This window comes from Bufo bufo, chromosome 5 (assembly GCF_905171765.1).
Source record: "Bufo bufo chromosome 5, aBufBuf1.1, whole genome shotgun sequence".
NCBI lineage: Eukaryota > Metazoa > Chordata > Amphibia > Anura > Bufonidae > Bufo > Bufo bufo.
In genome coordinates this window covers 468,010,176-468,029,994 of record NC_053393.1, presented here as the reverse complement: position 1 = coordinate 468,029,994, position 19,819 = coordinate 468,010,176, and the positions used below count along the sequence as shown (strand labels likewise).

The following is a 19,819-nucleotide window of genomic DNA, read 5'->3' as shown; positions in this document are numbered from 1 at the left end:
AGTACCGAACAATACAATGGTACATCACAGAAACATGTCTGATAAAGCACGCCACCCAACTGATTTTACTTTTTTTGAGAACACATTACATTACATGGGTGTATTTCTTCTTGCATGACTCAGTTTAGAGTAAGGCATAGGTATAACACATACACATTGGTATCATGCAAACAGAAGCACAAGTAGAACACAACGCTTGGTCAACAGCAACAATGAATTCGAATTACAAAAGCAAGTAAAGTGGATGAGTGTTGAAAAAAATGCCCAAAGACAGTTAAAGACCTACAAAGGTCATACACATGGATATGCACTTCTGTGGATTAGAATACTGCCTGGCCATTGTGGTTACTAATTATTTCATAACGCCAATAAAGTTCAATTTTTTAACTTAAATTGATGCTGATGATATCAGAAGAATCCAACAGCAACTGGATATAATAGTAGTTTGAGGTGAGTGTATGCATAGTTAATTGAATTGTGGGAGCATAGGACACTAAAACATATGGGAGACAAGCTTGCAGGTGGTCAAACAAGTTATGATGAATATTGTACAATAGGGGTTTTGCCTATCTAAACAAGGCTTGTATACTTATTCGACTGCTTGGCAGTGAATGAGAGATCATTCTAGCAGCTCAGCGAACTGTCATCGTGAAGAAACCCATGAACATCACAATATGCATTAAAGACAATGGGGGAACTTTTGAAAGCCACTATGTTAGTTTCCTTACTTGCAAAAGTCCAAATTTTTGTGCAAGCGTCATTCTGAAAGACAATTTACGACTATTTTTTTACATTTTACACCATTCTTTCAAATTTTGAGTTAAGTGGGTGGAGAGTGGTGTAAATTTGAGTGCAAATGTAAGCTAGCCTATAGCTGGCCTAGATTAGATTTTCTAGCACACGATTTAGAAGATGCACCAAATGTATTAGGAGGCCTGGTCCTCCTAATAACTTTGGAGCTTCTTTATCCAGAGCATTTTTAAATTGACTGATGTATGAAATGCCAGTCTCAAAAAATCTCCATAACCCTTGAGAGCCTTGCATGGTACATTACATTTAGCAATACAGGAAAGAACATGAAGTTATGATGGCCACTGGTAAATAGTTTTCAGAGTGGGAAAACATTTATTTAAAAGAAGAGCCATGGAGGTAAAAAAAAAAAGACTGATAATTTTATTCAAGTATATTCAAGGTCAATACAAGAAGTTCTCACTGGAACGTTTCCTTACATGTGCTGTGTTAATGACAAGTGGACATCACGTTAGAGCAGAAGTGAACTTTCATGTGCAACATAGAAATGGTTCTTTACAGTACAGGCAATGGAAAACTGTTGATAAAGTAATGCTAGAAAATGCAATTGATAAGTTCAAGAACTGTGTACATTTTTGGAACAAAACAATAATTGGATGCCAAGAAGTCACACAAACAATCATTAAACAACTTAAAACTGTAAATGACATTGACAATGGAATTTATTGCCTCACTCAAAGAGTAAATGGCTTTTTCACTTTTAAAAACATTTAAAGCAAGTTGCATGTACAGAAAATGTGCCACAAGTCCACTCTGCCATGCCAAAGCCAGATGCACATGGTGCGTGAGTAGACAGAGTCAATACAATGAGACAAAGTATATCTTCTCCATGCTACCATGTCCAAGATTGCACTTTTTTTTTTTTGCTTAATCTGTAAGTTACAAGTGGGTCTGAAATAAAATACATTGCATCAACAGGTTGAATAGATTCAATCATGGTGCTAAACAGCTTTAACATATTTCACCATAGAGCCAGCAGTTATGTAACATCAGTGATGTTGAGGATGGTAATTATTAGTAGGATGGCCTCTATCACCATTATCCATACATTTTCTTTTCTTTCTGTAACCCAGAGTTTTTAACTGCTGTCCTCAAGTAACCCTACAATGTCATGTTTTAAGGATTTCCCAAAGAAGAAACCCCCATGTTAGAAGTGACAGTTAAGAAATCCTTAATATATGAATAGCCGAGACATTGCTCTAAGCTGCATCATGCAGGAACATGGCTTTTTTTATGCCAACCATAGACTTGTTTTCTCCAGATTGTGGCTAATGAGATGAATAATGATAATGATTGTTGATGTACTGATGATGAGTGGAAGACATGGAGGATAGATACATGATTACATAAGAAAAGAGCAAAGAAGGATAAAGCTATGGCAGAAACATTGCATAGACATTTCAGGTAAAGGGGTGAGATGAGATCTACTAAAAGAAGCCCTGAGGGAATTTGGTATACTAAGAGAAGTATTGAAACTTAAAGTAATGGCCAAAAATGGCAGAAATAGGGAGGAAAGAAACATGCAAGAGTAGAAAACAATTTATGAAATGAGCCTAGATATTTGAATTGCTGCATCGACCTTTATGTTTCAAAACGTGGACTTGTTATCCACAGCAACCAGAATCCACATTTTATTCTTTCCAGTGCAGTTTATATTAATAAAGACTAAGCTCTGACTGGTGACTATGGATCCCAAAACCACATTTCCTCCGTACCACTTTTGAAATCGGAGACTCGTTTTTTCCCATGTTTTGGGATATGCTAAGAAAAAAGAGAACAGACAAAAATTTAACAATATAGTACCATTTTAAAAAAAATAGTACAAAAGAAAAAATTATTACATTTTCCATTGAAAATTCCCATCTTATTTAGTTTTAAACATTCGATAATCCAGGCGCATTAATTAACCCTTTATTTTTTAAAAAGCTTTATTTGCATTACCCATGCCAAGCAATTACATATCAGCTTGTAATAACAGTTCAAATGTTTTGTAACAATTTTCAGCAGCACGATCCAAGAATGTTTTTTTTTTTCTGTTTTTTTTTTTTATATTACATCATTTGAGAGTTTATAATGCAGATCTTTAAATATTTATCTGCTCTTCCCATGGAAAAAAGATGTTTTTGTTGTAAGTAAAAAAAATATCAAATATAAATTTATGAAAGACCATTCATGACATATACAGTAAGTGTATATATTTTTTGCTACAGCAGCTTGTGATATTTGGATTTAACTTAGAAGCAAGGTCATATATAACCTTTACTAAACACACTAGTATAAGACCATAAATGAATGTATACAGTCAGGCTTTGTCTGTGTATAGAGATACATTGCATTACTCTTTTACACATTAGCATACTCATAACCACGCCACTGTTATTACTTTTTAGGCTGCATAAGTTCTTGATGTAGAAATATAAAGCAAAGTTGACTGAGATTGAGCCAACAGTTGTTAAGCATTCGTTCCCAGTAGTTCAGTTGAAAAGGTAATTAATTTTATTAGCAAATCAATTGAATTTATGAAGGCTGCTCGAATGGTTGTGCACTTGTACATTGTAACATTCTGTAAACAATATCAAAAACAATGATTATACAAACGATTCTTTGTCTCTGTCTGCACATATTTTACAATCTGTCGACTCATCATTTTTGGAAGAGTCCTCCACTGTGATGTTGTCACATGTGTCCCTGGTTACACTGTCGTATGAAGGTGGAAATGAAGTTGATGACAAAGATTCCATTTTGTCCAAATGACGCCCATAATTTTCATTCATCATGATCGCAATAAGACCCTCTTTTTCTGGGGCATCTTCTTCAATGATATTATCATCACACGACCTGTGGCGATAAAGGAATGAGGCTTGTCTCATGGAACGGTATAGCAAATGCCTCCTGTAGGCTCTTTGGATGATACAGGCAGACACATCTTCTTGTTTACGCCTTAGGGTCGTTGTAATAGGTTCGTATGAAATTTTAGATGGGTTGGCCGCCATAAATTTTTCTTCCATTTGTATCTTTAGAGTATCCATCTCTCCAGATTCTCCAAGAACTCTTTTGGTGAATGCAAACAAAATATCCAAGCAATGAATCCTATCTCCACTAACCATAGGCAAGTCCATGGCAATTAGTTTAATCTTATTTGGTATTGGTATGCGTAAGGGCTCAGCAAGTGAGTCAGCAAAGGTGGAAAGGACAGAGTAATCAATGAACTGTGTTGCCTCTGAGTCAAATTTCTCCCAGACTTCATAAAACATTTCAAAGTCATCTTCGCTTAGAGGCTCTGTACTTTCCTCTGTGGCCACACTGAAGTTTTCCAGGATGATGGCAATGTACATGTTAACTACAATAAGAAATGATATGATAATATAACTAACAAAGAAGACAATTCCCACTGGAGGGTTACCACAGTTTCCAACAGTATTGCTTCCTGGGTTGGGTAAATAAGGATCGCAATCAGGTTCATTACTGTTTAATATTGGGCTGAGAAGACCATCCCATCCAGCCGACGTTGTGATTTGGAAAAGACAAATCATACTGTTTCCAAATGTTTCAAAGTTAAACATGTCATCAATTCCGGCCTCCTTCTTTACATATGCAAAGTTTGCCATGCCAAAAATGGCATATATGAACATAACCAGGAAAAGCAAAAGACCAATATTAAAAAGAGCAGGGAGGGACATCATTAAGGCGAATAAAAGAGTCCGTATTCCTTTGGCTCCTCTGATTAGTCTGAGAATACGTCCGATCCGTGCTAAACGTATGATCCTGAATAAAGTTGGTGACACAAAATAGTTTTTGATGATGTCTGAAAGTACAATGCCTAGAAAAAAAAAAGTTAACTAGTTGAAACAACATAATAATGATAACATAATCTAACCAACTAAATAAAGGCTTGTATGTGCTCTTGATTGACAAGCATCTGTACTGCTTCACCTACAAAAAGCTTCTACTAAACCTCCAAAATGAGAATTTCTGAAATATGTAGAGGGCTTTAGACATGAAGCAAAATTGCAAGTATTTAAAGGGTTTCTGTCATGAGAAAAATCATTATGTAGCTGACTGACATTAGCGATGTGCTAATATCAGCAGTACATAACAGTATGATTCATAACTCCCTGCCTGCCGCCGTTCCCTCAAAATAAACATGACGGCGCAAGTGCGGAATTTACGGGACACTGAGGAGAACTCGGACATCAATCAACTGGACCTCAGCGTGCCAAAGGGTGAGAAGACGGGGCCTCTAGGAGCTGCCCAACTAGCACCTAGAGGCTCATTAGCATATTATACAAGTCTTTATTTTTAGGCAACGGCGGCAGGCATACTGTTATGCACTGCTGACATTAGCACATCGCTAATGTCAGTCAGCTACATAACGATTTTTCTCATGACAGAAACCCTTTAACACCAAGTGTCTCCCCATATTAATAGTGTGCTGCCATATGGTGTATAAATGAGGTTTTGTATCCACCTTTGAAGCAGTGCTTCTAGTAATAGCAATAGGGTCACATAGGGTTACAGTATCACCCCATTGCTTTATGTAGTGTCCGTAAAATGGGTCTGTACAATACCTGTGCTTCTGTCAGATGCATGGACATGCTAGATCAACTCATGAAGACTGTATAAGCAAATTGTCCAGTATCCAGTACAAATTTATATATGTATGCCCCTTATCATATGTACAGTGCTACGGAATTAATGGCGTTTTATTAATAAATAATAATAAATAAAATCAATCAGGCTTTATTGAATCCAGTTAAAATCTATCATTGAAAAACCACTTTCATATGCATTTTGGACCAATGAAGTCCTCACTCTGAGTACAGACCTCATAAGGTCTGAAATGCGTTAGCAGTCCAGTTTTCCTGTGATGGATTTGAACTGGATTCAATAAAGCATGATTAATTTTATTTGTACTGGATGCTGGGCAATTTTTCTATACAATACAGATCCTTAATACAGCTGTGTGCAAGAAGGTGAAGTACAATACAATCCACTATACATGAAGCAAAACTGTCTATAATTATTCTCCAAGGGGGCAATTTATCAAACTAGTATAAAGGAAAATTGTCTTAGTTGACCATAGCAACCAATCAGATTCCATATTTCATTTTTCACAGCTTCTTTGGAAACTGAAAGGTGGAGTCTAATTGGTTGCTATGGGCAACTAAGCCAGTTCTACTTCGGCTTAGTTCTGTGTATAATTTCTTATTAATTAAAAAGTATTAGAAAGCAAATCGAAATATAATATACAGCAAAACTCTAGAGAAGAAACAGTGGTAGCATGTAAAATCGGTTATGCAGAAATGTTCAAAAGATGGAAAAAGGAATGTATTACTGGAGTGACGTAGGTGCAATAAATGATAGTGAAGTTATGCGTCTGAAACCCACTTAAAGGGCTCTTAGTTATTCTGTTTCCAAATGACCTTTTAACTAGGTCTACATTTTCTGTCCTTGGCTCAGAGAGCTACTAATCTGACTTTCTTTTTTGTGAAACATAACTCAGCGCGAAGAAGTGACACCGTAGTTTGTTGTGCTTCTTGTGTCATGGCCTTACTTACTGAAATACTGTAATACACATGTACTAGACGGAGAGAATTCCACTGGGAATGTATTATTAGCATTTTTAAAAAAATTGTGGCGTGAAATTTCACTACATACATGAGCGTATGGGTATTTTGGGCAAATTGATGACAGCGAACCATGAATGCTAAACCTTTCTCCATACAACTTTTTTAAAGGGGTTTTCCAAGAAATACAACTTCTCATCTATTCACAGGACAGGATTGGTAGTGGTGCGACCGCTGTGGTTTCTGTGTCTCCCCTTTGAATGGAGCAATAATTAAGCATTTGCACTGCCTTTACATTCAAACTATATCGGGACTGCCAGTTGAGCACTGTACTTGGTTTTCACAGTTCCAGACACTGAATAATATGACAGCACATATGCCTGACCACAGCTCGATTCAGATGGGGGATAGATGATAAGTTGTCAATTTTCTGGGGTAACCCCTTTAACAATTTTGTCTGAAGTAAATGTAACAGTTTTAGTATCTATATTTAAAGCAATTTGCCTTTAACTCCTACACATCAGGCACCCAAAGGCAAAGATTTCCAATCACAGACTTTTAATCCCTCAGATATTATGGCTAATTGTGACCACAGCATCTAAGAGGTCTTTCTCCAGAAGCACTACACTCCTGGGACCAGAAGAGCTCCCCTTGCACAGAAATCGAAAGAGCTATTTGGTTACTATGGCTTTCTCAGCCCTCTGAAGGACCCAAGGCCTGTCGAAGTGGAGCCCTGCCTCTGGTGAATCTCCCATAGACTGCAATGATTATCCCATGCCGACCCATTGGTGAGGTCCACAAGTGCGGGATTTTGGGAATAGAGAGGAGTGACGTCAGGTGGATACTAGGCTGGCTTACAGATATACAGGGGAGGAGTTATCAACAAGTAACACTGGGGGGCCTGAGCACTTTGGCAATAGACAACACCCGTAGGCAATTTTTAGCAATGGACAATGCCCCTGTCAGCTGTCTTTTTATTAAGTATTGCATAAAAGGTCTAATAAATGTAGGCAGAGGATGTAGGAATGAAATGAGTACTGAAATACAGAGACCTTGGGGATACATGTTTCACTAACTGTGGCTAATATAAAGCACATTTTACATTTTATTACTATGATTACCCACATGGTAAATACAAACATTTTAAATCTAAAGCAGAACAGACATAAAATAAAGACAACTTTTTTCTCACTTTTTTTCCTAGAAAATTGTATAAGTCACAACAACTACCACATATAAGTACTACAGAGGTAAAACTCACATAATGTACAGGTATGTATCAGCCCCTTTATTTAGAAGATTAAAATGCAACTTAGGCCTAGTTCACACGAACGTTTTTTTTGCGGGTGTACGGGCCGTTTTTTTGTGTTCCGTATACGGTCCGTATACGGAACCATTCATTTCAATGGTTCCGCAAAAAAAACGGAATGTGTTCCGTATGCATTCCAATTCCGTATTTCCGTTTTTCCGTTCCGTTTAAAGATAGAACATGTCCTATATTTGGCCGCAAATCACGTTCCGTGGCTTCATTAAAGTCAATGGGTCCGCAAAAAAAAGGAACACATACGGAAATGCATCCATATGTCTTCCGTATCCGTTCCGTTTTTTTTGAACCATCTATTGAAAATGTTATGCCCAGCCCAATTTTTTCTATGTAATTACTGTATACTGTATATGCCATACGGAAAAACGGAACGGAAAAACGGAAACACAACGGAACTCAAAAACGGAACAACGGATCCGTGAAAAACGGACCGCAAAAAACTATAAAAGCCATACGTTCGTGTGAACTAGGCCTTAGTTGTAGACAACACTGAACATGTACCAGTGTAGACACACTAGATTTTTGGAGACAGGCTTTGGCAATGCCCTATAGTGGGCACGTTTTAGCACATCCAGTAGATTCCCACAGTGATTGTAAGGGGGGGGAGGGTGTCAATAAAAGCAAACCCTTCCTAATTCTTTTTAAAAAGGGCTATAACACTAAGTTCACAATTTTTATGTTGAGTAGTACGTTCTAAAGTTTTGGAACCCCTAAAACAAATTTACAATGTTGCTTGCGTTGTTTGCAAAAGACCTTTCATGCGATTTTATTAAGGGAGATATATATACCTGTACTTGCAGGGTACCCCCGCTGATGCTGCCACTCTGCTTGATTTTTAAAAATATGCCTCTTATGCCCCGCTGTGCCCCGCCGGATTTCTCCCGCTCAGTATACTAATACTGAGCATCGAAGCAATGAGGAGGAGACTGAGTCTATCTCCGTGGGCGTCTCCTTCTCCCCTGGCTATAACACTGTCCAATCGCAGCGCAGAGCGTCACAGCCAGGGAGGTTTTTTTCGCCCTGGCTGTGACGCTCAGCGCTGCGATTGGACAGCGCTACAGCCAGAGAGAGAAAGACTCAGTCTCCTCCTCATTGCTCCGATGCTCAGTATTGAGCGGGAGAATTTCGGCGGGGCACAGCGGGGCATAGGAGGCATATTTTAAAAAATCAAGCAGGGTGGCAGCATCAGCGAGGGGTACGCCGCAAGTACAGGTATATATCTCCCTTAATATAATTGCATGAAAGGTCATCTTTAGGTCGATCCTTGTAAGTAGCCTAGTATTTATAGTACATTAGGTCCTGCCATAAATTAATTTATGTTTTGCTGGAAGTATTTTGGCACTTACCTACAATTGAAAGAATCACCACCACAAAATCAAAGATGTTCCACCCGATTGTGAAGTAATAGTACCTGAGAGCCATGATTTTACATAAACATTCTCCAGAGAAAATGACCACAAATGCCAGGTTAATATTATACAATAAATTTTCAATGTAATCAGACTGCTCATCTGTTTCCACCATCATGGTAACCATGTTAAGACATATAAGGACCATGATGGTAATGTCAAAGGCTTGCTTGGTAGCAACGTCAAAGAAAAATCCTTGAAATTTGTTCTGTAAGAAAAATAGAGTTCAAATATGAAAAACAGATGGAAAAAAGTATTAAACATAAAGCATAACAGATTCGTTCATATGAACTAGTGGACCTCAAGTATCAGGAACCAATATATAATTGAGAGTCGTTTAGGGAAGGCAAAAATGGACAACAGAATTTCATCCAATTCACTGCTGTTTTTGTTCTTAGCTAAGATACCATCTTAAGTAAAGGACTTTGTAGATCCTGAAATTGGCCCGATCAAAAGACCAGCTCCTTTGTCAGCTGATCCAATCATTTATGCGACAGTGATTGAGAATAAGTGAAAGTTTGTTTCTGATCAATGCTCGTTCTATCAGCTCATGTAAAAAGACCCTGGGATACAATTTTATAGATGCTGTCCCATCAACACAACCCTGTCTGTGTGCCCTATTAGATAATTAGACTCCCCTCTATGAGCCATGTATTACAAAACACTACATTTTTGGAGGTGCCACAAATTTATCATTTGACCATTTTGTAAGTTTTAATTAATCTCCTGGAATGTGTAAAATATGCTGTATTCTTTTTTTTTTATTATTTTCTGTAATATACTTTTAATTATTTTGTTTTCTATTTTCCCCCAAAAAACACAATTCAGAGAAAAAAGTGTCTTCAGCAATAAATTCATGGACACTTCAACAGTAATCCAAAATTAAATTGCAGTGGCCTTAAAAAGCAATAACCTAATCTTTTTACCTGTGGCCTTGGAATTGGTTTTTGGGGCTTTTTCGACCCCAACTTCTTCATAGCGTTGTAATATTTTTTTTGTTCTTCAGTCATAAAAATATCCTGACCCCCTAAGTAATGGGACAAAACAAAAATAATCATTATTAATATTGCAAATAATGGATACCCATGTGATATTGACCTGATGAAACTAGATTTCCTATTAATCCTATAACCCATAAAGCCCTTATAAGCCCTAATATAAGTTATTTTTAAAGATTTAAACTTTTATTTTTTAAACATAACATAACAAAACATAAAAAAAAACTATATAAATTTGGTATAACCTTAATTGTACAAACCAATATTGGGGGACTTATTGTAATTATTTGGAGGTGGAATAAACAAAAAATGACTATTTTTTATTTTTTTTACGCTGTTCATCATGCGGGATAAAAAAATGTGTTCATTTTACTGCATGGATTATTCTGGGCGCAGTGATATCAATTATGTGTATTTTTTTTTTTACATTTTTGCGTCTTGTGTGGTGGAACTCAAAATCGACTACCTAAGAGCTGTCTCCTCTAAGAACCGGAAATTCAACATATAGTGCAAGCTCCAAGCTGCACGCCAAATCTGATCCAGCAGGATCAAACGTTAATCTTTTATCAGCCCAAAAGATGGACACTACTTTAGCAGAGGTGGCTTTAACAAAATTAGTTGGATCAGAATTCTGAACAAAGTAAGCCAGTCTAATGGCAACCATAAACTATCTACCCAGGGTAGGTATGGTGGCTCTTAAGCTCTTTGTTTCTTTTGTAAATTAAGTAATAAATTCTTAACCTTTCTCATCATTTTACTTCAGGCTAAATAGATTTCAGGACCCCCAGAAAGATCTAGGGAATGGAGATTACATTCTTCATTAGAGGTTGCTTCGGACAGATGCTGAAAGGAGAAAAGCAACACCTTTCTACACCACCCAGAACAATCTAGGAAGTCCAGCATAATGAATAAAAAGCAGAAACATAACAAGAAACAAACCATCTGTCCAAGTCCACACAGGACAGAAAAAAACACAGGGCAGGGGGTTCTTGGGGTCTCTATTTAATTAGTGATTCATTTGATTCACAAAAAATTCAATTTTAGTACACAGGGCCAGAAAGTTAGGACGTAATGGAAACCCTCAGTTTTGGGAGGACATCATTGCAAAATGTATTCATAAGCATTTATGGGCTGTGTGGGCAACAGTGATATGTCACATTATCAGTGCAGAGCCTCACGTATAATTGCAGTGAAGATTACAGACCCGGTAAATATGCTGGAATACATCAAATAAAATAATACTACTAATAATAAATATGACTTTAATAATAAAAATCACTGCTTGGATGTAATCGAATGCGGGCAATCACATTATCTGTCTTCCATAATATTCCTGCTTTGGGTATATGAATGACATCCCTGTATAACAGCAGTAATGATGAGCCTGCCGGCTGTTGTGCTGTCTGTCGGCACATGTGAGCTGGTGATAAAACAGTCAGATTCTTCTAAAGGGATGTTCCCTATCTTTCTCAACCTGAGATACAGTTTCAGATAAATCATTCCAGGAGAAGAATCTTTGAAAGGCATTTACGCTTATCTGATTTTGCTTTATAAATTCTGTATTTTATGTCGTGGGGAAAATTAATGTTTTATGCCAGACTCATCTGAATTAAAGATCAGAAGTTTGCAAACAATACATTGGCAAAATTTATTCCACAGACTGATATTTATAGTGAAAATGCAAAACATGTGTATGAAAGAGACAAATATAAATAATAGATAGATAGATAGATAGATAGATAGATAGATAGATAGATAGATAGATAATAGATGGAGATAGATAGATAGATAGATAGATAATAGATGGAGATAGATAGATAGATAGATAGATAGATAGATAGATAGATAGATAGATAGATAGACAGATAGACATACAGATAATAGATGGAGATAGATAGACAGATAGACATACAGATAATAGATGGAGATAGATAGACAGATAGACATACAGATAATAGATAGATAGATAGATAGATAGATACTGCAGAAGAAAGAGAATATAAAGTACACAGATGAAGTTAGATACTTATCTTTTTCTTTTGTTGATTGAAGTTGTCTATAATCACACCAATGAAAAGGTTCAAAGTGAAAAAAGATCCAAAAATGATGAATATGACGAAGTATAGGTACATATATTTATTGGTTTCATATATTGGCTGTTGCTCAGTCTATAAGAAAGCAAACATAATGATAAACACACACAATAACACCGTTTATGAGCATTACTATATGTAGCAAGCACCAGATTGTCTTCTGCTGTCACTTGCTAATTATCATTTTCAGATAACAAGCTCAGTTGCATTAATTCTTAGGGCCTTCTCATCATAATAATGTTGGCAAGTTGCCGAAAAAACCCATGTAGTATACTCAAGCGCATGGGAAAAGTAAGGTTACTATATGGACTGTTTCTTCCATTAAATGACATGATGCCTTTGTTTCCCAAGGGAATGTGTCACCACATATTTTTTGGGCCAGTTAAAACCAGATAGTGACATTCTAATCTGTTTTTATTTTATTGTTGGAGGGTTTCTGTTTTTTATAAGTGTTAAACTTGATTTTGGGGGGTGCCATCTTCACTAATCTGTTCTTAACAACATTTAGAGATACATTTTAAATCAGCTAATATAGGCCATAATCACAAAGGACAAGAGCTGACAATGGGATATTTTTGTAGGCATGCTGTGTGACCTGCACAAAAGTCAGGAGGGAGTAGATAAGCTGTAATATCACCTGTGCTTTATACAGTCAGGTCCATAAATATTGGGACATCGACACAATTCTAACATTTTTGACTCTATACACCACCACAATGGATTTGAAATTAAACGAATAAGATGTGCTTTAACTGCAGACTGTCAGCTTTAATTTGAGGGTATTTACATCCAAATGAGGTGAACGGTGTAGGAATTACAACAGTTTGCATATGTGCCTCCCACTACGTTTCATGTAGTTGCAGATCAGACGTGCACAACGGTCAGGAGTAATTCTTGACTATTCCGCTTTACAGAACTGTTTCAGTTCAGCAATATTCTTGGGATGTCTGGTGTAAATCGCTTTCTTGAGGTCATGCCACAGCATCTCAATCGGGTCCAGGTCAGGACTCTGACTGGGCCACTCCAGAAGGCGTATTTTTTTCTGTTTAAGCCATTCTGTTGTTGATTTACTTCTATGCTTTGGGTTATGTCCTGTTGCAACACCCATCTTCTGTTGAGCTTCAGCTGGTGGACAGATGGCCTTAAGTTCTCCTGCAAAATGTCTTGATAAACTTGGAATTCATTTTTTCTTCGATGATAGCAATCCGTCCAGGCCCTGACGCAGCAAAGCAGCCCCAAACCATGATGCCCCCACCACCATACTTCACAGTTGGGATGAAGTTTTGATGTTGGTATGCTGTGCCTCTTTTTCTCCACACATAGTGTTGTGTGTTTCTTCCAAACAACTCAACTTCTGTTTCATCTGTCCACAGAATATTTTGCCAGTACTGCTGTGGAACATCCAGGTGCTCTTTTGCAAACTGTAAACGTGCAGTAATGTTTTTTTTGGACAGCAGTGGTTTCCTCTGTGGTATCCTCCCATGAAATCCATTCATGTTTAGTGTTTTACGTATTGTAGATTCGCTAACAGGGATGTTAGCATATGCCAGAGACTTTTGTAAGTCTTTAGCTGACACTCTAGGATTCTTCTCCACCTCATTGAGCAGTCTGCGCTGTGCTCTTGCAGTCATCTTTACAGGACAGCCACTCCTAGGGAGAGTAGCAGCAGTGCTGAACTTTCTCCATTTATAGACAATTTGTCTTACCGTGGACTGATGAACAGCAAGGCTTTTGGAGATACTTTTATAACCCTTTCCAGCTTTATGCAAGTCAACAATTCTTAATCGTAGGTCTTCTGAGAGCTCTTTTGTGCGAGGCATCATTCACATCAGGCAATGCTTCTTGTGAAAAGCAAACCAAGAACTGGTGTGTTTTTTTTATAGGGCAGGGCAGCTGTAACCAACACCTCCAATCTCCTCTCATTGATTGTACTCCAGTTGGCTGACACCTCACTCCAATTAGCTCTTGGAGATGTCACTAGTCTAGGGGTTCACATACTTTTTCCACCTGCACTGTGAATGTTTACATGGTGTGTTAAGCAGACTGTGATTGTCTATTGTTGTGACTTAGATGAAGATCAGATCACATTTTATGACCAATTTGTGCAGAAATCCATATCATTCCATATCGTTCACATACTTTTTCTTGCAACTGTCAGATTTATGTGTGACCTATAAACTGTACAACTCAATTGAAAAACAAACTGAAATCTTTTACGTGGCGGGAAGAAAAAATAAAAAAATAAAAAAATATGGTTGCATAAGTGTGCACACCCTTAAACGAATACTTTGTTGAAGCACCTTTTGATTTTATTACAGCACTCAGTCTTTTTGGGTATGAGTCTATCAGCATGGAACATTTTGACTTGGCAAGATTTGCCCACTCTTCTTTGCAAAAACACTCCAAATCTGTCAGATTGCGAGGGCATCTCCTGTGCACAGCCCTCTTCAGATCACCCCACAGATTTCCAATCGGATTCAGGTCTGGGCTCTGGCTGGGCCATTCCAAAACTTTAATCTTCTTCTGGTGAAGCCATTCCTTTGTTGAATTGGATGTATGCTTTGGGTCATTGTCATGCTGAAAGATGAAGTTCCTCTTCATGTTCAGCTTTCTAGCAGAAGCCTGAAGGTTTTGTGCCAATATTGACTGGTATTTGGAACTGTTCATTATACCCTCTAGCTTAACTTAGGCCCCAGTTCCAGCTGAAGAAAAACAGCCCCAAAGCATGATGCTGCTACCACCATGCTTCACTGAGGGTATGGTGTTCTTTTGGTGATGTGCAGGGTTGTTTTTGCGCCAAACATATCTTTTGGAATTATGGCCCAAAAGTTTAACCTTGGTTTCATCAGACCATAACACCTTTTCCCACATGCTTTTGGGAGACTTCAGATGTGTTTTTGCAAAATGTAGCCTGGCTTAGATGTTTTTATTCGTAAGAAAAGGCTTTCGTCTTGCCACTCTACCCCATAGCCCAGACATATGAAGAATACGGGAGATTGTTGTCACATGTACCACACAGCCAGTACTTGCCAGATATTCCTGAAGCTCCTATAATGTTGCTGTAGGCCTTTTGGTAGCCTCCCAGACCACTTTTCTTCTCGTCTTTTCATAAATTTTGGAGGGATGTCCAGTTCTTGGTAATGTCACTGTTGTGCCATATTTTCTCCACTTGATGATGACTGTCTTCACTGTGTTCCATGGTATATCTAATGCCTTGAAAATTCTTTTGTACCCTTCTCCTGACTGATACCTTTTAACAATGAGATCCCTCTGATGCTTTGAAAGCTCTCTGTGGACCATGGCTTTTGCTGTCGGATGCGACTAAGAAAATTTCAGGAAAGACCAACTAGAGCAGTTGAACTTTATTTGGGGTTAATCAGAGGCACTTTAAATGATGGCAGGTGTATGCTGACTTCAATTTAACATGATCTTGAATGTGAATGCTTTAGGCCTTCATGCACACGACCGTTTTTTTTTTTGCGGTCCGCAAAACGGATTTCCGTTGTTCCGTGATCCGTGACCGTTTTTTCTTCCGTGGGTCTTCCTTGATTTTTGGAGGATCCACGGACATGAAAAGTGAAAAAAAAAAGTCAAGTTTGCATTGAAAATGATAGGAAAAACGGACACGGATCACGGACGCGGATGACTATCTTGTGTGCATCCGTTATTTTTCACGGACCCATTGACTTGAATGGGTCTGTGAACCGTTGTCCGTGAAAAAAATAGGACAGGTCATATTTTTTTCACGGACTGGAAAAACGGATCACGGACGCGGAAGCCAAACGGTGCATTTTCCGATTTTTCCACGGACTTATTGAAAGTCAATGGGTCCGCGAAAAAAAAAACGGAACAACGGCCGCGGATGCACACAACGGTCGTGTGCATGAGGCCTAATTCTGAACATAGCTACATCCCCAGTTATAAATTATGCAACCACATTATTTTAGTTTTTTTTTTTTTTCTTCCCTCCACCTAAAAGATTTCAGTTTGTTTTTCAATTGAGTGGTACAGTTTATAGGTCACATTAAAGGTGGAAAAAGTTCTGAAATGATTTATCTTTGTCTAATTTTTTTACATCACAGAAACCTGACATTTTAACAGTGGTGTGTAGACTTTTTATATCCACTGTATATATATATATATATATATATATATATATATATATATAGGAGACAAAAAAATCGGACTGCACTCCAAGCATCTCTTCAAGAAAGTTTAGTTTTTATTCACCCATAAGGTGGCAAAGCGACGTTTCGGCTCAAGCATGAGCCTTTCTCAAGCATGCTTGAGAAAGGCTCATGCTTGAGCCGAAACGTCGCTTTGCCACCTTATGGGTGAATAAAAACTAAACTTTCTTGAAGAGATGCTTGGAGTGCAGTCCGATTTTTTTGTCTTCTAAAGTGGGTAAGCACCTTTTACCATACTTGGACATTGCACCCGTCTATTTTTCCACACTATCCAGGGTGGTGCTGCCAGTGGTTTTTTTGCTATATATATATATATATATATATATACAGTGCTGCCCATAATTATTCATACCCCTGTCAAATTTTGACTTAAAGTTACTTTTATTCAACCAGCAAGTAATTTTTTGAAAGGAAATTACATAGGTGTCTCCTAAAAGATAATAAGACAATGTACAAGAGGCATTATTGTGGTAAAAAAAACATTTCTCAGCTTTTATTTACATTTGAGCAAAAAGTGTCCAGTCCAAAATTATTCATACCCTTCACATACTGTCACAGTCTGTGGGAAAATCAAAGGTTCTATACCATTCCAAATAGTCCAAGCTGTTCTAAAGCATCCTAATTACCCTGATTAATTGGGAACAGCTGTTTTAATCAACTCAACAGGTGAAAAACAGCAGCTCTCTGCAGTTGGTTTGTGGACAGTCATGGCTAAGACAAAGGAGCTCAGTGAGGACCTGCGGCTGCGCATTGTGGCTGCTCACAAGTTAGGAAAGGGCTACAAGGCCATTTCTAAATGTTTTCAAGTTCCAGTGGCTACAGTGCAAAGTATTATTAAAAAATACAAGATGTACTGCACTGTGGAAAATCTCAGAGGACGTGGTCGGAAGCCAAAAGTGACACCTGTGCTGGCCAGGAGCATAGTTAGAGAGGTAAAAAAGAATCCAAGGATCACCACCAAGGCCATCCTGGTGAATCTGGGCTCTGCTGGTGGCAATGTCTCAAGGCAGACAATCCAACGGTCACTGCACACTGCTAGGTTCCACGGATGCAGACCAAGGAAGACGCCACTTTTCCAGATAAGGCACACAAAAGCTCGCTTGGCTTTTGCAAAAGCTAATCTGGACAAAGAAGAAGACTTCTGGTCTTCTGTGTTATGGTCAGATGAAACAAAAATTGAATTGTTTCGTCACAATAATGTTTCCTTCATTTGGCGTAAAAAAGGAGAAGCCTTCAACCCAAAGAACACCATCCCCACTGTCAAACATGGTGGTGGGAACCTAATGCTTTGGGGGTGTTTTTGCAGCCAATGGACCAGGGAACCTAATCACAGTAAACAGCAGCATAAAAAAAGGAACAATACATAAGGATTCTCAACTACAACATCAGGCAGTCTGCAGAGAAACATGGACTTGGGCACCAGTGGACATTTCAGCATGACAATGACCCAAAACACACAGCAAAAGTGGTGAAGAAATGGTTAGCAGACAACAACATTAACGTTTTGGAGTGGCCCAGCCAGAGTCCAGACTTGAATACAATTGAGAATCTGTTGAGGGAGCTAAAGATCAGGGTGATGGCAAGAAGACCCTCCAACCTGAAAGATTTGGAGCTCATTGCTAAAGATGAATGGGCATCGTCTTATTATCTTTTGGGAGACACCTATGTCATTTCCCGTCAAAAAATTACTTGCTGGTTGAATAAAAGTAACTTTAAGTCAAAATTTGCCAGGGCTATGAATAATTATGGGCAGCACTGTATATATATATATATATATATATATATATATATATATATCTACAGTACAGACCAAAAGTTTGGACACACCTTCTCATTCAAAGAGTTTTCTTTATTTTCATGACTATGAAAATTGTAGATTCACACTGAAGGCATCAAAACTATGAATTAACACATGTGGAATTATATACATAACAAACAAGTGTGAAACAACTGAAAATATGTCATATTCTAGGTTCTTCAAAATAGCCACCTTTTGCTTTGATTACTGCTTTGCACACTCTTGGCATTCTCTTGATGAGCTTCAAGAGGTAGTCTCCTGAAATGGTTTTCACTTCACAGGTGTGCCCTGTCAGGTTTAGTAAGTGTGATTTCTTGCCTTATAAATGGGGTTGGGACCATCAGTGGCGTTGAGGAGAAGTCAGGTGGATACACAGCTGATAGTCCTACTGAATAGACTGTTAGAATTTGTATTATGGCAAGAAAAAAGCAGCTAAGTAAAGAAAAACGAGTGGCCATCATTACTTTAAGAAATGAAGGTCAGTCAGTCAGCCGAAAAATTGGGAAAACTTTGAAAGTAAGGGCTATTTGACCATGAAGGAGAGTGATGGGGTGCTGCGCCAGATGACCTGGCCTCCACAGTCACCGGACCTGAACCCAATCGAGATGGTTTGGGGTGAGCTGGACCGCAGAGTGAAGGCAAATGGGCCAACAAGTGCTAAGCATGTCTGGGAACTCCTTCAAGACTGTTGGAAGACCATTTCAGGGGACTACCTCTTGAAGCTCATCAAGAGAATGCCAAGAGTGTGCAAAGCAGTAATCAAAGCAAAAGGTGGCTACTTTGAAGAACCTAGAATATGACATATTTTCAGTTGTTTCACACTTGTTTGTTATGTATATAATTCCACATGTGTTAATTCATAGTTTTGATGCCTTCATAGTCATGAAAATAAAGAAAACTCTTTGAATGAGAAGGTGTGTCCAAACTTTTGGTCTGTACTGTATATACACATATAAATCATTCTAACCCTGCCTGTGATGATAAGCAGATAACTGCAGTAAAATTATCTGCACAGACCAAGCAGTGGCGACTATTATTAGGCTTAGTGGCCAATGTGAAAATGTTTTTTTTTTTTATATAGATTTTGACATGGAAAATTCTAAATAACATCCCCAAAAATTCTTTCAACACATGTTTAACATAAAAAGATGATTTAAACAATAGGTTGTTTTTTTGATGACACGTTGCCTTTAAATAGTGTAGAAGCCTACATTAGGCAAAGGAAATGTTTGGATACTTTTGCATGGTATGAAAAGGGCCTAGGTAGAGATAATTACACTTCAAGGAAGCTTCATTACTTAGCCGTTCATTTAACACTCTTAAGTTAAATACATATTCAGCCATTTACAGCTCGGTTCCTGAAAACCCAATGTAAAAATCAATAAGCGGCAATGAATCTTAATGCAGATAAGAAAAACAAACATTTGTCTATGCACAGGAGAAAACCTACTAATTCACCAAGTCACTTGATACTCTTTTGCCAGATTCACCCACATTCTTGCTGTCTTATCTACAGTACAGTCTTCTGTTCACGTTAGTTCAGGTCATCCATTTTGCTTGCTCGGATTCCACTTTTGTTCACATTCATTATCAGTCATCCAAACGCACAGGCAGCATGATTGCATCAAATGTA

General features: G+C 38.0%; 1 protein-coding gene across 15 annotated transcripts in view; it reads right to left on the bottom strand.

Moving 5' to 3' along the window:
• Positions 1–1,159: 1,159 nt before the first annotated feature.
• LOC121002352 (sodium channel protein type 4 subunit alpha-like) overlaps positions 1,160–19,819 on the bottom strand; it is a 450,413-nt gene continuing 431,753 nt past the window's right edge. For 11 of the 15 annotated variants that reach the window (XM_040433808.1, XM_040433807.1, XM_040433802.1 and 8 more), the window contains 4 exons: positions 12,139–12,276; positions 10,037–10,141; positions 9,048–9,318; positions 3,399–4,630 (listed from right to left, as the gene is read on the bottom strand). In XM_040433808.1, coding sequence (XP_040289742.1) covers positions 3,399–4,630; positions 9,048–9,318; positions 10,037–10,141; positions 12,139–12,276 — 1,746 coding nt within the window. Of the gene's footprint in view, positions 4,631–9,047; positions 9,319–10,036; positions 10,142–12,138; positions 12,277–19,819 lie in introns of all 15 variants that reach the window. The other 4 variants (XM_040433805.1, XM_040433806.1, XM_040433817.1 and 1 more) reach the window with 1 other exon arrangement.